At 43.9% G+C, this 17,593-nt stretch overlaps 1 protein-coding gene across 1 annotated transcript in view; it reads left to right on the top strand.

Moving 5' to 3' along the window:
• Positions 1 to 17,593, top strand: part of LOC126204037 (calcium release-activated calcium channel protein 1-like) — a 119,655-nt gene that overhangs the window by 79,828 nt on the left and 22,234 nt on the right. Inside the window, exon 5 of the mRNA XM_049938462.1 lies at positions 6,087 to 6,242. Within this exon, the coding sequence (XP_049794419.1) occupies positions 6,087 to 6,242 (156 nt within the window). The remainder of the gene's footprint in view (positions 1 to 6,086; positions 6,243 to 17,593) is intronic.

Here is a 17,593-nt window from a genome sequence, read left to right as displayed (position 1 = left end):
TCCGTAAGACATTTCTGTAAAATAATGGCAAAATGCTTTCTTGTGATAGCGAATAGAATCTTTCCTCTATTTATATCATTCGCTATCAAGTGGTTTGATTCGTAACACATTAGGTAACATTCCTATCTTCTATACACACACACACACACACACACACACACACACACACACACACATACATACATACTCAGCCTCGTGGTGGATTACTTGCTTTTACAGCGACAACAATAACTACATATACACCTACATCTACGCTCCGCAAACTACCTTACGACCTGTGGCAGAGGGTACTTCTCGTACCGCTATCGTTTCCGCCCCTCCCTGTTCCATTTGCGAACGGAACTTGGGATGAATAATTTGGGCAAACCTCCGTATTAACTCTGTTTTCTCGTTACGGTCATTTCGCGAGCTGTATGTGCGACGAAGTACAAGGGGCATCCAATAAGCAATGCAATACGTTTTTGTCTGAAAGCAGGTTGGTTTTATTCAAGGTTCCAGTGTACCTTATTATCCCCCACTCTTTTGGTTACAGAACCCTATTTTTAAACATGATTTCTGTTAAATGCGACGGCCATACGTCACTGTACTGGGAGGAATTTTACGCCTGCATGATATAGCTCTACTGGTCGACGTCGGAGCCAATGTCTTGCAGCATTAATAAACACCCCCCCCTCTCCCCCCAGTCATCCACGTACTGGTTCCCGCGGAGTGCATCCTTCATTGAGCCAAAAAGATGGAAGTCGGTATTTGCGGGGTCCGGGTTGTAGGGTGGGTGAGGAAGAACAGTCCAGTGAAGTTTTGTGAGCTCCCCTCAGGTGTACAGACTTCTGTGAGGCTTTGTGTTGTCACGTAGAAGGAGAGGTTCGTTTGCATTTTTGTGGTGACGAACACGCTGAAATCGTTTCTTCAGTTTTCCGAAGAGTAGCACAATACATTTCCGAGTTGCACCAGAATAACCCCTCCAGAGTCCAAGAAGACCGTCGCCATGACCTTACCAGATAAAAATGCGGCTTTTTGAACTTTCAAATGTTTTTTATTCCACTCTTTGATCACAATATCAATTCCTTTGACGATGACCGGTTTCAGTCAGTAATGATCATCTTCAGATCTACAATATAAAAATATGTACACCTATTGGGCTGTCTGTCTTTCCACACAATACAGCATTACATATCACAATATACTATCATATAACCAGGGAAATGCACAGATAAAATACGTTAAAGCGTACCTGTTCTATACCACATCCTAATGTGATAAGGCCGTAATGGCATCGTCAAAACATATAAATATACTCAGCACAGCATCGTCACATAGATCTAAAATATGGTGTAAAATGGGCCACATCGTCCACACAGTCATTTTGCAACTGGCTACTGAAGTGCAGTAGCTACCAGAAATCTGTTTGCCACCATCCTTCATGGATGTCGCTACTCTGGGCTTAGATGTAGTCATCATTCACGTAAAAACTTGAACTTTTTTTTTGGTGGAGAGGTGGTATGGCTCCATTTCAAGGATTGCCGTTTTGTTTCCGGTTGGAAGTGATCAACTCATGTTTCGTCACCTGTGACGATGTTCGATAAAAAGCTGTCACGATCAGCCCCGTAACGTGCAAGCAGTTCCACATAAATGGTCCTTCATTGCTCTTTGTGGTCTTCCGTTAGGCGGTGAGGACCCCAACCGGTGGACGAGTTCGTCAGTTCTACCAGGGACGTCCAGTTGTGTAGCGAGGTGTCTGCTTGTGATCAGCCGATGGCCTCGAATGAGGGTGTCCACACGTTCCAACATTGAAGGAGTCACAGCTGTCCGTGGCCGGCCGGCACGCAGGAGATCGGACAGGTCTGCTTGACCTTCTTTCAATGATGGCAGACGCCTCGCACAACGGTTCCCGGTGGTTTGTTCACTGCCAGGTCTCTGTAGACATTCCGCAAACGCCTATGAATATCTGCGATGCTCTGGTTTTCCGCCAAAAGCAACTCAGTGATTGCTCTCTGCTTGGAACGCACATCCGTTACAGAAGCCATTTACAAGGCTACGTATAGCGCCACCACCTATCGGACCTTCATGAAAGTATAGGAGCTGAAGCGAGAATTTTCACGATTCCCCACAATAAATTCCGCATTTTTTCAATTGAAATTTGCCGACAAAAGAAATGTGTTGTATTAATTACTGAACGACCGTGTTAGATTGTCATGATGAGTATGCTGTGGACACTCACGCCTTCCAAGGCGACAAGAGTCGTCTTTACTGGGCAGCACACTTACATTCCTAGTTTGACCAACACTCGGGCACCCTATCGCCTCCATTATCCCGATAAAGCACCCAACGCTAATCCTGTAAAAATGTCTGGGTTCAAAATGGTTCAAATGGCTCTGAGCACTATGGGACCTATCTTCTGAGGTCAACAGTCTGGTAGAACTTAGAACTACTTAAACCTAACTAACCTAAAGACATCACACACATCCATGCCCACGGCAAGATTCGAACCTGCGACCATAGCGGTCGCGCGGTTCCAGACTGTAGCGCATAGAACCGCTCGGCCACTCTGGCCGGCAAAAGTCTAGGACTAGATGGAACGGTGGGTGAAACGTAGGACTTGACATCCAACAGTTTAGTGGCTTGTTTGGATTCTTTAGAATGAAAGCGTCGTCCACAAGAACTAATTCCTTCTTGTTGCACATTAGGCGGCAGGTCGTTCATGCATGTAGGAGAGAATAGTGGTTCTAAGGTTGAGCCTTATGGAGCCCCATAAATGAATTCTCCCCATTCTGAAGAATCTCCCTTGTTTCATTGGTTGAATTACGAGACTGGTTTGTTAAGTACGGTAAAAATACGAGGAAAAATGTTATTTTCGTAAATAACTCAACCTACTTCTCGACATAGCGTCCTTTGAGGGATATACACTTGGTGCACCGATCCTTCAGTTTTTTCATCCATGGGAAAAATAGGTTCTGTCAAAATCTGCAAAACACTCGTTGACTGCAACTACCACTCCCTCATTTGACGGAAATTTTTCCCAGCAAGTGTAACCTCTCAGTGTCATTCAATACGATCACGACGACACCCCTCGATCGACGTTAACACTCGTGGTGTCACTCGCCTTCATACATGGCAGCGGACGTTTGAAAATTCGTGACGCAAGCTCAATGGTCGTCAATTGATTTAAATGTATTTCCCGGCTGACTGTTAATTCAATTACTGCCACGGGGGTGAGGAGAAAGAACACATCCTGGTGGTACCAGCATTATGCGTATTTAGATGTTCGATTAATCTGAATGGTTTGCAATGTTCCGGCGATTCTATTCGAACTCTATGCCGATGTACCGACAAGGACCATTTTCGCAGATAAACATGCAAGTACGTAATGGATGATCAGTTTCTCAATATAGTTCGTCGCACTCACACATTATACATCCGCTCTAAGAACAATTTCATGCATTTACATTTTTGGTGTCCCACAAAATTGGTTGGCTAAATATTATGACGATACGTTGCATACAACTTCCACAGATTGTTTATCCTGTAGTCAAGACTACGTAATGAAGCCAAAATCGTGGATAAAATCTCTTTTCACTAATTAAATATGAACTATTAATCGGGATTGGAGGTGATGATCCTATCCTTCTTTTTTAGTATTTTAGGTCCCCGTTAATTAATATCTGGTAGTTAATAAGCAAACTATTTTTTTATGCTGGCGCGTTGTTTGTATCAGTTACCCCCGCAACCGTCCAAGGATAATATTCTATTAATGTTCCGCGCACACGCGTTTCACCATTTTATAAAATGCAGAATTACGTAAACTATAGCTTTCAGTTGCGCACAACTTTCGTGGGTTCCACAACCATAATAGTTTCCCAAGAGTATTTTTCCCAGCTAACACAAAAGTTCGAATTATGTTGTCGGATTCATTTCCACTCCGCCCCGACAATAAACGTCTCTGATCACTTCGTCACACGTAATGTATTTTAAACGTGCTTGAGGAGTCTTTAAATAATCTCCTTAACGAATTTCGCAGTCGCGTACCACTTTTTCATCGACTAGCCCGATCGCGATAACTGAAGGTAGAGAGCTCAATAATGTGTTACATGTTCTTTTATATGTATTAAGAAACAAACGCGCCCCTATATCTTTCTGTCCCTCTTGGTCTTTGCTACTTTGCTTTTTATTACTTTTCATTATATTGCTTCTTAGTAATACTGTGCAGTTATTAAAGTTTCGTATTACTTTCCCCTTTTTAATTCTTCCCCGATTTTAATTAATATGATGCTAATTGACACGCCTGCCCGCAAAGTACCGTTATACAAGCCAAAGTTTCAAGTTATGGAACAGGAAGAAGTTATTTGACGCTAAAGCTAGTGAACAGCATGGAAGAAAAACTATTTAAAAGCCCAGTTCCTGCAGTTTCGCCATTATTATCGTTGATGAGTGGGGTGATGCATTTTCCTGGTGAAAGAGTCCTTTTTGCTTGCCAACATAGGTCTTTTTTTCAGCCAACGCTACTTTCAAACGCTCCATCAGCCTTTGTGCAGTGTGCTGACTGAAGTTTCGACTATGGTGTGTTATCATGGATCCAGGTTACATCAACAGTCACAAATCGGCCCCAAAACTCTTGCAGATTGTGAGCAAACACCGCCAGATATTGTGATGAAAAGTCCTACCGGATGCGCTTTTGATCGACTTCGAGCAATGGCGGCACCGCCGGCCGGGGTGGCCGAGCGGTTCTAGGCGCTACAGCCTGAAACCGCGCGACCGCTACCGTCGCAGGTTCGAATCCTGCCTCCGGCATGGACGTGTGTGATGTCCTTAGGTTAGTTAGGTTTAAGTAGTTCTAAGTTCTAGAGGACTGATGGCCTCAGCAGTTAAGTCCCATAGTGCTCAGAGCCATTTGAACCATTTGAATGGCGGCACCCACTTCGCACACAGCTTCTTCATAGCCAATTCTCCGAGCAAGATATTATGCACTCGCTCAGTTGAGATGCCTACAGTCTCAGCGACTTCAAGAATTTTTATTCGGCAGTCTTGATTTTCGATATCATTGATTTTGCTTGTGATTTGCTCAATTGGATGGCTGGAGCGCGCTTCGTCTTCCGTGCTTATCCGACCACATTTAATTTCATTAATCCAAAAGTAAATGGTCTTTAATGATGGTGGAAAGTTCTCGTGAACTTCGTAGAATTCCGTTTCGATTTGTGCAGCAGTCGATCCCCTCAAATGAAAACGTTTAGTAACAGCACGAAACTCGGTGATCTTCATTTTCAATCGCAATCGACACACTGACCACTTCAAACGTCTGTCAGCAATGAACTGTACGTTGTACATTATTGAAATCCTTGGAATACTCAAGCTTACCAACCATGAAGGCACAACAAAAATGGTCCATTTTTTCATGGAAATTTACCAGAATTATCAAACCACCCTTGTATTAAGTGGAACTTTCGCCATTCTTTTGGTTGGATATCAGATTACCCAATGGTTGCTACAGCATTTTTTGTGAGGGCTCCCAAACCCAAGGTCCTCGGCGGTACTTTTGGGGCAGCCACCACAAATTGTATAAAGCGTGGGTAGTGACCAGGATGTAGCTATGTCTGTTGGTCGAAAAATAATTAATGACAAGAATTGCGCCACTTAGAATGAAGAGATAACTTATCTTTATTTCTGACGAAACGTGCACCAGCAATACAAGTCCAAGTAATATCGAAGAGTAATCCGCGTACTGAGCCTAGTCGAATACAATAGCAAATATCACACTGCAATGGCTCCGCTATAAACTCCACGAAAGACTAGCAATACATGTAGACAATAGACTATCCGTCTCTGGGCCAGCGCTCATCCTTATATGCAAAAGGCAGAGGGCGCTGCGGACCCGAGCTCAGCCATGGCGCGACCTCTTCCGTAGGCGGTAACGCCCTGAGACGCCGACGGCCGCGACAGGAACTGTGGCCAGCGATGTCACGGTCAGGGCGCGCGTGCGCGAGTTGGTTGGTTGGTTGGTTGGTTGGTTGGGTCCGTGGATACAACAGCATTGGTTCCATAAAACCTGTCAAGTCGGAGTGGCCGTGACAGCGGACTGCGTGGTGTGTGTGCAGGGAGGCGGCGGCGGAGAGGACTCGAGCACGGTGTGTGGGACGTACGACGGCGAGGGCATCACGGCGGAAGGCCTGTCGTGGCGCCGACTCCACATGTCGCGCGCCAAGCTCAAGGCCACCGCCACCACCTCGGAGCTGCTCTCCGGGTTCGCCATGGTGAGTCCCGTCTGTATTTATTTATTTATTTATTACTTTTCATTCCTTACTCCAAGGGATACAGCGGCTGTCTGAGGTCCAGCCCATTAAAGAGCTTCGACTTCTTTTCTTTCCCAATCAAATACCAACTGAGCTGAAAATAGGGCACAGGGCTTCCCAATTGGAACAATTTGGGATGACTTTGGCCTTACAACCGTAACCACCGAGAAATGTTGGTCTGAACTGAGGACCAGGAACTACAGTCCTGATAAAAAACACGAAGCATCGAGAAGAGGAGGAGGAAAAAAAATGAAGAAATCGAATCAGATTTACCAAGAACTTGGCAATATGATCCCACTTATCAGAATGACACGCACCTCCTCTTGCCTCGATCCATGCTTAGATCCAGTTCCGAAGAGTTATAACATCCACGATATATATATTTTTTACTTATAATATGACGAGTCGCGTGGAAAATTACGTAACGCAATAACATTCATTCAATTATGTAATTATTTCTTAAAAAAGATGATAATTACGTAAAACAGAGACAATATTTGTCTCACATTCTTTGTTAATCAATGCCATTGTTTTCTTTTGTTTTGTACCTTTTTGTTGTCTTCTTCTGATGTACGTCACCGACGCAAGACGCGAATCGATTTGGGGTCTGTTGAATGAAAAACATTTAACGTAAAATTATTGTAGTTTTATGTTCATTTGCTGGTTAAAAAAAAACAAGTAGAGCCAAGTGCATTAAAACTATTTATGATTAATTATTGAAAAAATTACTTCCTCTTTTAATTATAATTTTGTATTAATTGTTTTATAATAGCTGCAAGAAGCGCAGCCATTGTTAGTTGCGATTATATAGCAACTTCGTCTGTACTTCTGGTCGAAAATCAAGGGTTTATGTTAAACTAATATGCAAAACAGTATTAATAATTTTTTTTGTGGCATCAATTTAAATGATTAATTATTTATTGAGCAAAGGAAAATCTTAATTACAAAAGAAATCCTCTATCTTTTGTTGGCCACCATCTTAACTTTTATCTCAGTGGTAAATTTAAATTACTTGAAACTGCAAACAGTATTCCGATGTGTAAGAAATAAATGTGCACCGGGGATACTGAACTCTATTTATATATAAAAAAAATAATCGAATCAGACTGCATCTTCTAAGAACAGTGCTGATGGTATTTATTGTTGAACAAGATTTCATTGCTGATGTATGAGGCCAAAATTAAACTACGCACGAATCACGGAGAAAAATATTTTTGGTAGCATACGTCAGTGTTGTGTGCGGGTGGTATTCTGTGGTTCCTTTTCATGATCAATTTGCTAAGAATAATTAAATCCATCGAAGACAAAAATTATAAAAACTCTGATGTAATTTTAGTGATATGAACACAATTTACAGTCAACATTATTACACTACGTCAGGTGGAATTCTTGTGCAATTTGAACAAAATAATTATCCGGGAGAAGCTGTAGTATGAATATTGCAATATACATGTGTATAATATTGTCAGTATCATTTACAAAATCAAATCAATGCAACTGCTAAATATCAGAGTGAATTCAAACCGCAGAATACCATAGAGTATCATATCATCGATATTCATTGCATTTGTCCATGTTGATGATACGTAAAACCGCCACAGAGTGTCATAAAACCTTTGGCCTTTGTAGTCTGTCCCGAGAAGGGTGGTCCACAACAGGTGTATGCTCCTTTATATCCTGGTCACTGACTCTGGGACTGAGTTGAACGTCCCTGCTGGTCCCACATTTTCTGTCACGGATGGACCCGGGCATCTTGCTAGCCACAGTGGTACTTCAGCGCCACACAAACAGTTCACAGAGATATGTGCCGGCCTGTTGAAAAATGGCACCGTGATAATGTCCATGTGGACGCAGGTTGTCCGTAACTTACCACCGTGCTGGGAGAGTTCCCTCAGTCATTACCAACCGCGATCTGAAGTCATGCCAACGGCCTTGCCGCAGTGGTAACACCAGTTCACCTACATCTACATCTACATGGTTACTCTGCAGTTCACACTTAAGTGCCTGGCAGAGGGTTCATCTAACCATTTTCTTGCTACTTCTCTACCATTCCACTCTCGAGTGGCGCGTGGGAAAAAGGAACACCTAAATCTTTCCGTTCGAGCTCTGATTTCTCTTATTTTATTATGATGATCATTTTTCCATACGTAGGTCGTTGTCAACGAAATATTTATGCATTCGGAAGAGAAAGTTGGTGATTGAAATTTCGTAAATAGATCTCGCCGCAAAGAAAACCGCCTTTGTTTCAGTGACTTCCACCCCCACTCGCGTATCATATCAGTGACACTCTCACCCTTGTTGCGCGATAACACGAAACAAGCTGCCCTTCTTTGCACTTTTTCGGTGTCCTACGTCAATCGTACCTGGTAAGGATCCCATTCCGCGCAGCAATACTCCAGCAGAGGACGGACAAGTGTAATGTAGGCTGTCTGTTTAGTGGGCTTGTCGTATCTTCTAAGTGTTCTGCCAACAAAGCGCAGTCTTTTTTTTTTTCGCTTTCCCCACAATATTATCTATGTGGTCTTTCCAATTTAAGTTGATCGTAATTGTAATTCCTAGGAATTTAGTCGAATTGACAGCCCTTAGATTTGTGCAATTTATCCTATACCCAAAATTTATCGGATTTCTTTTAGTAACCATCTGGATGGCCTCGCACTTTTCTTTGTTTAGTGCTAATTGCCACTTTTCGCAGCATACAGAAATTCTCTCTAGATCATTTTGTAGTTGTAATTGATCGTCTGATGATTTTAACAGACGGTACATTACAGCGTCATCTGCAAACAATCTAAGGGGGCTGCTCAGAATATCACCTAGATCATTTACGTAAATCAGGAACAGCAGAGGACCTATGACACTACCTTTCGGAACGCCGGATATCACTTCTGTTCTACTCGATGATTTACCGTCTATCACTACGAACTGTGACCTCTCTGAGAGGAAATCACGAATCCAGTCACACAACTGAGACGATACTCCATATACACGCACTTTGATTAAGAGTCGCTTGTGAGGAACGATATCAAAAGCCTTCTGGAAATCTAGGAATATGGAATCGATCTGAGACTCCATGTCGACAGCACTCACTACTTCATGGGAATAAAGACCTAGCTGTGTTGCAAAAGAACGATGTTTTCTGAATCCGTGTTGGTTATGTATTTATAAGTCATTTTCTTCAAGGTGATTCATAATGTTCGAGTACAGTATATGCTTCAAAATCCTACTGCAAATTGAGATCAGTGATGTGGGTCTGTAATTCAATGGGTTACTCCTATTTCCTTTCTTGAACATTGGTGTGACCTGTGCTACTTTCCAGTCTTTACGAACAGGCCTTTCGTCAAGTGAGCGGTTGTATATGATTGCTAAGTAAGGCGCTATTGTGTCTGCATACTCTGAAAGGAACCTGATTGGTATACCATCTGGACCGGAAGACTTGCCTTTCTTAAGTGATTTGAGTTGTTTCGCAACACCTAAGATATCTACTTTTATGTCACTCATGCTAACGGCTGTTCCGTTCCCGCCAGATCACTTAAGTTAAGCGCTGTCGGACTTGGCTAGAACTCGGATTGGTGACCGTCCGGTCTGCCGAGCGCTGTTGCCAAGCGGGATGTACTCGACGCTTTTGAGGCCAATTGAGGAGCTACTTGATTGAGAAGCAGCGGCTCCAGTCACGAAAACTTGACAACGACCGCAGAGAGGTGTGTTGACGACACGCCCCTCCATATCTGCATCCAGTGATGCCTATCGATTGGGGATGACACCTGTTCGGACGGAGTTTTCTTGAATCTGAAGTCACACCCAGTGTGTCACCTCTCCCAAAACATTGCAAGAATGGGACCTCTTCACCACACTCCCCAACCATGGTCATCCACAAAAAGCAGCCGCTATGTTGCAGCGTTAACGGCAGCCTACGTGTGGGACGGTAATTCCCTAGTCTGGCTGCCGCTAGTCTCCGATCAATGATGTGGGCCGACACAGAATGTTGCAGGAAGTCCATTACTTGTTCCCCGATGGCAAGCGCCGATGTGCAGCAGTTATGATGTGTTTGCTGCACGAGGCGGCTGTCATCTATTGTGGTGTGGTGGTCGGACGTGGTCCACCGGAACCTTGAGGACGAATGTGCCTGCCCTCACGTTCCTATACAGTCCAACATCAGACCACTGTCACGTACGAAAGACCCACAAATCTGGACGTTGCAGGATTCGACCTTCCGGCCAAATAGGAACCCGTATTGAGTTCTCTTCTAAATTCTGTCAGCTGCTGATAACGCTGTCTCACATGAGTACGCGGCTTTTACAGGTCCTTCACAGTTATCACTCAACATGTAAAGCTGTCCGTGTGTGTGTGTGTGTGAGACCTTTTCTTTTTTTGTTTTTTAGTCGATACTTAGGAGACGACTGGGGTAAGTGAACATCTACTGGTATACAGGGTGTTACGTTCTCGCTTCCCACGCCCGGTTCCCGGGTTCGATTCCCGGCGGGGTCAGGGATTTTCTCTGCCTCGTGATGACTGGGTGTTGTGTGATGTCCCTAGGTTAGTTAGATTTAAGTAGTTCTAAGTTCTAGGGGACTGATGACCATAGATGTTAAGTCCCATAGTGCTCAGAGCCATTTGCACGATTTGAACAGGGTGTTACAAAAAGGTACGGCCAAACTTTCACGAAACATTCCTCACACACAAATAAAGAAAAGATGTTATGTGGACATGTGTCCGGAAACGCTTAATTTCCATGTTAGAGCTCATTTTAGTTTCGTCAGTATGCACTCTACTTCCTCGATTCACCGCCAGTTGGCCCAATTGAAGGAAGGTAATGTTGACTTCGGTGCTTGTGTTGACATGCGACTCATTGCTCTACAGTACTAGCATCAAGCACATCAGTACGTAGCATCAACAGGTTAGTGTTCATCACGAACGTGGTTTTGCAGTCAGTGCAATGTTTACAAATGCGGAGTTGTCAGATGCCCATTTGATGTATGGATTAGCACGGGGCAATAGCCGTGGCGCGGTACGTTTGTATCGAGACAGATTTCCAGAACGAAGGTATCCCGACAGGAAGACGTTCGAAGCAATTGATCGGCCTCTTAGGGAGCACGGAACATTCCAGCCTATGACTCGCGACTGGGGAAGACCTAGAACGACGAGGACACCTGCAATGGACGAGGCAATTCTTCGTGCAGTTGACGATAACCCTAACGTCAGCGTCAGAGAAGTTGCTGCTGTACAAGGTAACGTTGACCACGTCACTGTATGGAGAGTGCTAAGGGAGAACCAGTTGTTTCCGTACCATGTACAGCGTGTGCAGGCACTATCAGCAGCTGATTGGCCTTTCAATTGTACACTTCTGCGAATGGCTCATCCAACAATGTGTCAATCCTCATTACAGTGCAAATGTTCTCTTTACGGATGAGGCTTCATTCCAACGTTTGATCAAATTGTAAATTTTCCCAATCAACATGTGTGGGCTGACGAGAATCCGCACGCAATTGTGCAATCACGTCATCAACACAGATTTTCTGTGAACGTTTGGGCAGGCATTGTTGGTGATGTCTTGATTGGGCCCCATGTTCTTCCACCTACGCTCAATGGAGCACGTTATCATGATTTCATACGGGATACTCTACCTGTGCTGCTAGAACATGTGCCTTTACAAGTACGACAGAACGTGTGGTTCATGAACGATGGAGCTCCTGCACATTTCAGTCGAAGTGTTCGTACGCTTCTCAACAACAGATTCGGCGACCGATGGATTGGTAAAGTGTTCGTACGCTTCTCAACAACAGATTCGGTTACCGATGGATTGGTAGAGGCGGACCAATTCCATGGCCTCCACGCTCTCCTGACCTCAACGCTCTTGACTTTCATTTATTGGGGCATTTGAAAGCTCTTGTCTACGCAACCCCGGTACCAAATGTAGAGACTCTTCGTGCTCGTATTGTGGACGGCTGTGATACAATACGCCATTCTCCAAGACTGCATCAGCGCATCAGGGATTCCATGCGACGGAGGGTGGATGCATGTATCCTCGCTAACGGAGGACATTTTGAACATTTCCTGTAACAAAGTGTTTGAAGTCACGCTGGTACGTTCTGTTGCTGTGCGTTTCCATTCCATGATTAATGTGATTTGAAGAGAAGTAATAAAATGATCTCTAACATGGAAAGTAAGCGTTTCCGGACACATGTCCACATAACATATTTTCTTTCTTTGTGTGTAAGGAATGTTTCCTGAAAGCTTGGCCGTACCTTTTTGTAATTTGTAACACCCTGTATTTGTCTTTTATGTGATCAGTCAGTATAAATGTGAATGTTCATTCACGTTATTATTTAGTAGTAACTTCTTTCCTGCAGGGACCGATGACGCCAGCAGTTTGGTCCCATAAGATCTTACCAAAAATTTCCAAATTTCTTTTCTGCTTTTGCATTTTTTGCTTCTCTATGTCACAATTTTCTTGCAAAGTTGGCAGGTCTGTCTCATTATTAATCCCAACTATTTTCACGTCATTTCCCCTTACAGGACAGTGAGTCATTTCTCTTAAATGTTCTGAAAAAGTGATAGGTTACGAAATCGCAGTGAAGGCCGAGGAAAATTGGAAGTTTTCAATCGGTTTTCCACATTAGAGAAATCTTCTTCCTTTGCAAATAATGAATCAGACCTTGATCCTTAAGTACCTTTCCATTGTATTATAAAACTTTCATGAACGATTTTAGATCCAAAACCTGTACGTGGCAACGAAAAAATTACGTAATATTCTAGGACACCCACTGAAGATGCCTCGTTAAAAAGGCAAATAGTGCATGACTAAAATTTAAAAAATTGTTGTGTAGCACGAAAAAGGCATGGTTGTTATGAACTACTGTAATCTGTATACAGCAACTGCGAAAAAAAAGTGTGTGAAATCTTATGGGACTTAACTGCTAAGGTCATCAGTCCCTAAGCTGACACACTACTTAACCTAAATTATCCTAAGGACAAACACACACATCCATGCCCGAGGGAGGACTCGAACCTCCGCCGGGATCAGCCGCACAGTCCATGACTGCAGCGCCTTAGACCGCGCTGCGAAAATTAACATCACAAGAAAAGTGTTCTTTTAGTTCATTTCTGGAACAGTGTTGCACGAAAATAAAAAAGTGTGGTTTTGCGAACCTCATGACGCCTCTTTTCATAGTAATCTGTATCCAGAGGGCGGGCTTCTCTTTACAGCTACGAAATATGCCACCCCAGCCTCGAAACTGTAGCTGTACGTGTAGTCCTCACATCGGAGTCACAGCAGACGTTAAACACTGGTACAGAAAAAAATTACACAAGCGTGACTCTGCACACATGCCTCGGAATCATGTTGACTGCGGACGACAGTGTCAAAGAAGAAATTATAGGAGGATACAGAGAGTAAGTATGCGTTATTTTGCGATGCTGGACATAACAAAAAGCAAACTTATACCACGAAATTCAAATTCTTGTCATACCTCGTCTAACATATGGTTGTGAGACTTGGACGTTAACAAAAACAGAAGAATGAAACTATGTATATTAGTTAGGAAAATATGGAGGACAAAATTTGGAGGAATTCAAGAGAAAACCGCTGTAGAATGGAAAACTTAACAAACAATGACGCCTGTGATTTGTATGGAGAGACAGACGCTACGTTAAAAATTAAAGTGAGGAGACTTGGCTGGTTTGGACACGCACTTGGAGCTCCGAAACAAAGGAAAATGCACCAGGTGCATCCAGAACACCCTCAGGGAGGATGACCTGGACCACATATCTTTGATAACGTCAGACGAGACTTGAACGTGTGAGGAGTTCGGAAATTAAATGTCAAGACAGAACTACCTGGCAAACCACAGTGAAACCGGCAGCAGAGAGATTTCACAGCTTGTTAAGTTAATTAATAATTGTTATCAGTCTATCCTGTGAAAGTCTTTACTTATCAGCATTACTCCATCTACAGCAATTTCGACATACTTGAGCTGTTCAGGCCTTGGTCTTCCTCTGCAAGTTTCACAACACACACTTCCCTTCATAACCAAACTGACAATTACTTCACGCCTCCGGATGTGTCCTATCAACGTATTCTGTTATTTAGTCAAGTTGTGCCATAAATCAGTTTTCTCGCTACTGCTTTCAGAACCTTCCTCATTTGTTATCAAATCTACTCATCTAATCTTCAACATTCTGCTGTAGCACTACATTTCAAAAACTTATGCTCTTTTCTTCTCGGCACTGTTTGTCTTCAATGTTTCACTTGCACACAAATATTGCCAGAAAAGTTTTCCTAATACTCAAATTTGTATCGGAAAGTTAACGTATCTCTCTTCTTCAGAAACACTTTTCTTGCTATTGAAAGCCCACATTTTATATCATGTTCTGCTGTCGTTAGTAGTTTCGTTGCCCAAACAACAAAACTCGCCTACCGCTTTCAGTGCCTCATTAATCTGTGGGGGCGTGCTGAAAACCACTGCCTCTGAATTTTGTTTTCTCGGTTCAGTAGCTGTTGAGGTATTAACTATCATACATATTACTTGGTCGAATTTCTCGCTTGGCTCACGAGCAAATTGCAACGCTCTGCCACTACAGGGCTCCGATTTGTTGCACTTAACATGGAGGTGTGTATCGTAACTATGTCGGTGCGTGAGAAACAGCGAACTGTAATAGATAATTAATTGAAACACTCAGCTGTCGACAGGTGTTGTTGATATACCTCTATGGGGACAGCTGAAATTGAGTGCCCCGACCGGGACTCGAACCCGGGATCTCCTACTTACATGGCAGACACTGTATCCATCTTTTTTTTTCTCGTGTTGTTCGATATAGTTCGTTGCGTTCGGTCTGGGCGGACAACACATGACATCCGTTCAAGTTGATCGATGATGCCTTGACTTAGTTTTGTTATCACAGAGAGCACGCAGCCCTCTGACCGAACACGCTGAGCTACCGTGCCGGTTTGCTTGCGCGCTTCCCGTGAGACCCACATTCCCAGCTGTCCACAATCTACATACGTAAAGTAGCTAATAGATATTTGCCCATCCACTCATTACTCGCGCACACTAAGGTGACGATTCCCGTAAGAGTTCGGGCAACCTGTGCGCATTCGCACAGACGAAGGTCAATGACCGGGTAGCCTTTAACTACATATGAAGATAGTAACTGTTCTCGAAAAAACAGATACCATCAATGACCGTGCAGCTGCTCTAGAATAAATGATAATTAATGGAAACCCTCAGCTGCCGACAGGTGTTGTTGATATACCTCGGTGGGGACAGTTGAAAATGTGTGCCCCGACTTAGTGGGCGCGAGTAATGAGTGGAAGGTGCAAATATCTATTAGCAACATTACGTATGTAGATTGTGGACAGCTGGGAATGTGGGTGTCACGGGAAGCGTGCAAGGGATAAGGCCCTGCAGTCGCGCTATTCATCTGTGTCCTCGGTGGCTCAGATGGATAGAGCGTCTGCCACGTAAGCAGGAGATCCCGGGTTCGAGTTCCGATCAGGACACACATTTTCAGCTGTCCACATAGAGGGATATCAACAACACCTGTCGGCAGCTGAGGGTTTCAATTAATTATCATTTATTCTAGAGCAGCTGCACAGTCATTAATGGTATCTGTTCTTTCGAGAACAGTTACTGTCTTCATATACTGTAATAGAGTTTGTAACCGAAGATTTCGTTCACACATTGAGCGCTCTCGCCTTCATCATAACAGTGCCAGACCACACACAAGCGCTGCGACATCTCTAGCAATCCGACTCGCTGTCGTAGATCGTCGATCGCCACCCATACAGCCCGGCTTGGCACCATCCGATTTTCATCTCTTTCTTAAACTTAAAGAACACCTTCGAGAACTCCACTTTGATAGTGATCAAGTGGTGCAAGCTGAAGTGAAGTTGTGGCACCGACAACAAAGTCAAACATTCTACAGTGACGATATCGACAAACTGGTCTCTCGTAGGGAGAAACGTGTTCGTCGCCAGCGCTACTATGTTGAGAAATAAATAAGTAGACATGAAGTATAAAGATGTAGGATGTTAATAACGTTTGTTTTATTTCAAAGCTGTAAGAGTTTTCATACGAAACATTCTACCCGTTACTTTTCAGCACGCCCTCCTCGTAATTCCCTCGGCAGCACCTGGCTTAATACGAGTAATTCTCTACCGTGGTCCGCAGAAGGTGGTCTAGTAATTACCGTCGCTGCCTCTAGATCCCGGGATCCCGGTTTCGACAGTCAGAGGGGTCGGGGATTTTCTCCGTTCGGAGAGTAGGTGTTTGCGTTGTCCTAATCATTTCGTCTCATCTTCATCACAAACAAGCGCAAGTCGCCGATGTGGCCTTCAAATAGGAAGACTTGCATCAGGTGGTCAAACAACCCGAGACGGGATCTCCAGGCCAGAAATGGCGTACAATTAGTTCATTCATTTTTCCTACAGTTGTGTGTTATTCTCCAATATACAAACTGTTTCTACATTCCCCTTGACAAATCCTACCGTCTGTGCAGATAACAATATACACTACTGGCCATTAAAATTGCTACACCAAGAAGAAAAGAAGATGATAAACGGGTATTCATTGCACAGATATATTATATTAGAACTGACATGTGATTACATTTTCACGCAGTTTGGGTACATAGATCCTGAGAAATCAGTACCCAGAACAACCACCTCTGGCCATAATAACGGCCCTGATACGCCTGACCATTGAGTCAAACAGAGCTTGGATGGCGTGTACAGGTACAGCTGCCCATGCAGCTTCAACACGATACCACAGTTCATCAAGACTGTGAGTGGCATATTGTGACGAGCCAGTTGCTCGGCCACCATTGACCAGACGTTTTCAATTCGTGAGAGATCTGGAGAATGTGCTGGCCAGGGCAGCGGTCGAATATTTTCTGTATCCAGAAAGGCCCGTACAGGACCTGCAACATGCGGTCGTGCATTACCCTGCTGACATGTAGGGTTTCGCAGGGATCGAATGAAGAGTAGAGCCACGGGTCGTAACACATCTGAAATGTAACGTCCACTGTTCAAAGTCCCGTCAATACGAACAAGAGGTGACTGAGACGTGTAACCAATGGCACCCCATACCATCATGCTGGGTGATAGCAAGTATGGAGATGACGAATACACGCTTCCAATGTGCGTTCACCGCGATGTCGCCAAACACGGATGCGACCATCATGATGCTGTAAAAAGAACCTCGATTCATCCGAAAAAATGACGTTTTGCCATTCGTGCACCCAGGTTCGTCGTTGAGTACACCATCGCAGGCGCTCCTGTCTGTGATGCAGCGTCAACGGTAACGGCAGCCATGGTCTCT

The sequence above is a fragment of the Schistocerca nitens genome, chromosome 9 (genome assembly GCF_023898315.1).
Source record: "Schistocerca nitens isolate TAMUIC-IGC-003100 chromosome 9, iqSchNite1.1, whole genome shotgun sequence".
NCBI classification, from domain to species: domain Eukaryota; kingdom Metazoa; phylum Arthropoda; class Insecta; order Orthoptera; family Acrididae; genus Schistocerca; species Schistocerca nitens.
The sequence above is the reverse complement of the archived record's forward strand: the minus strand, read 5'-3'. Positions and strand labels throughout refer to the sequence as shown.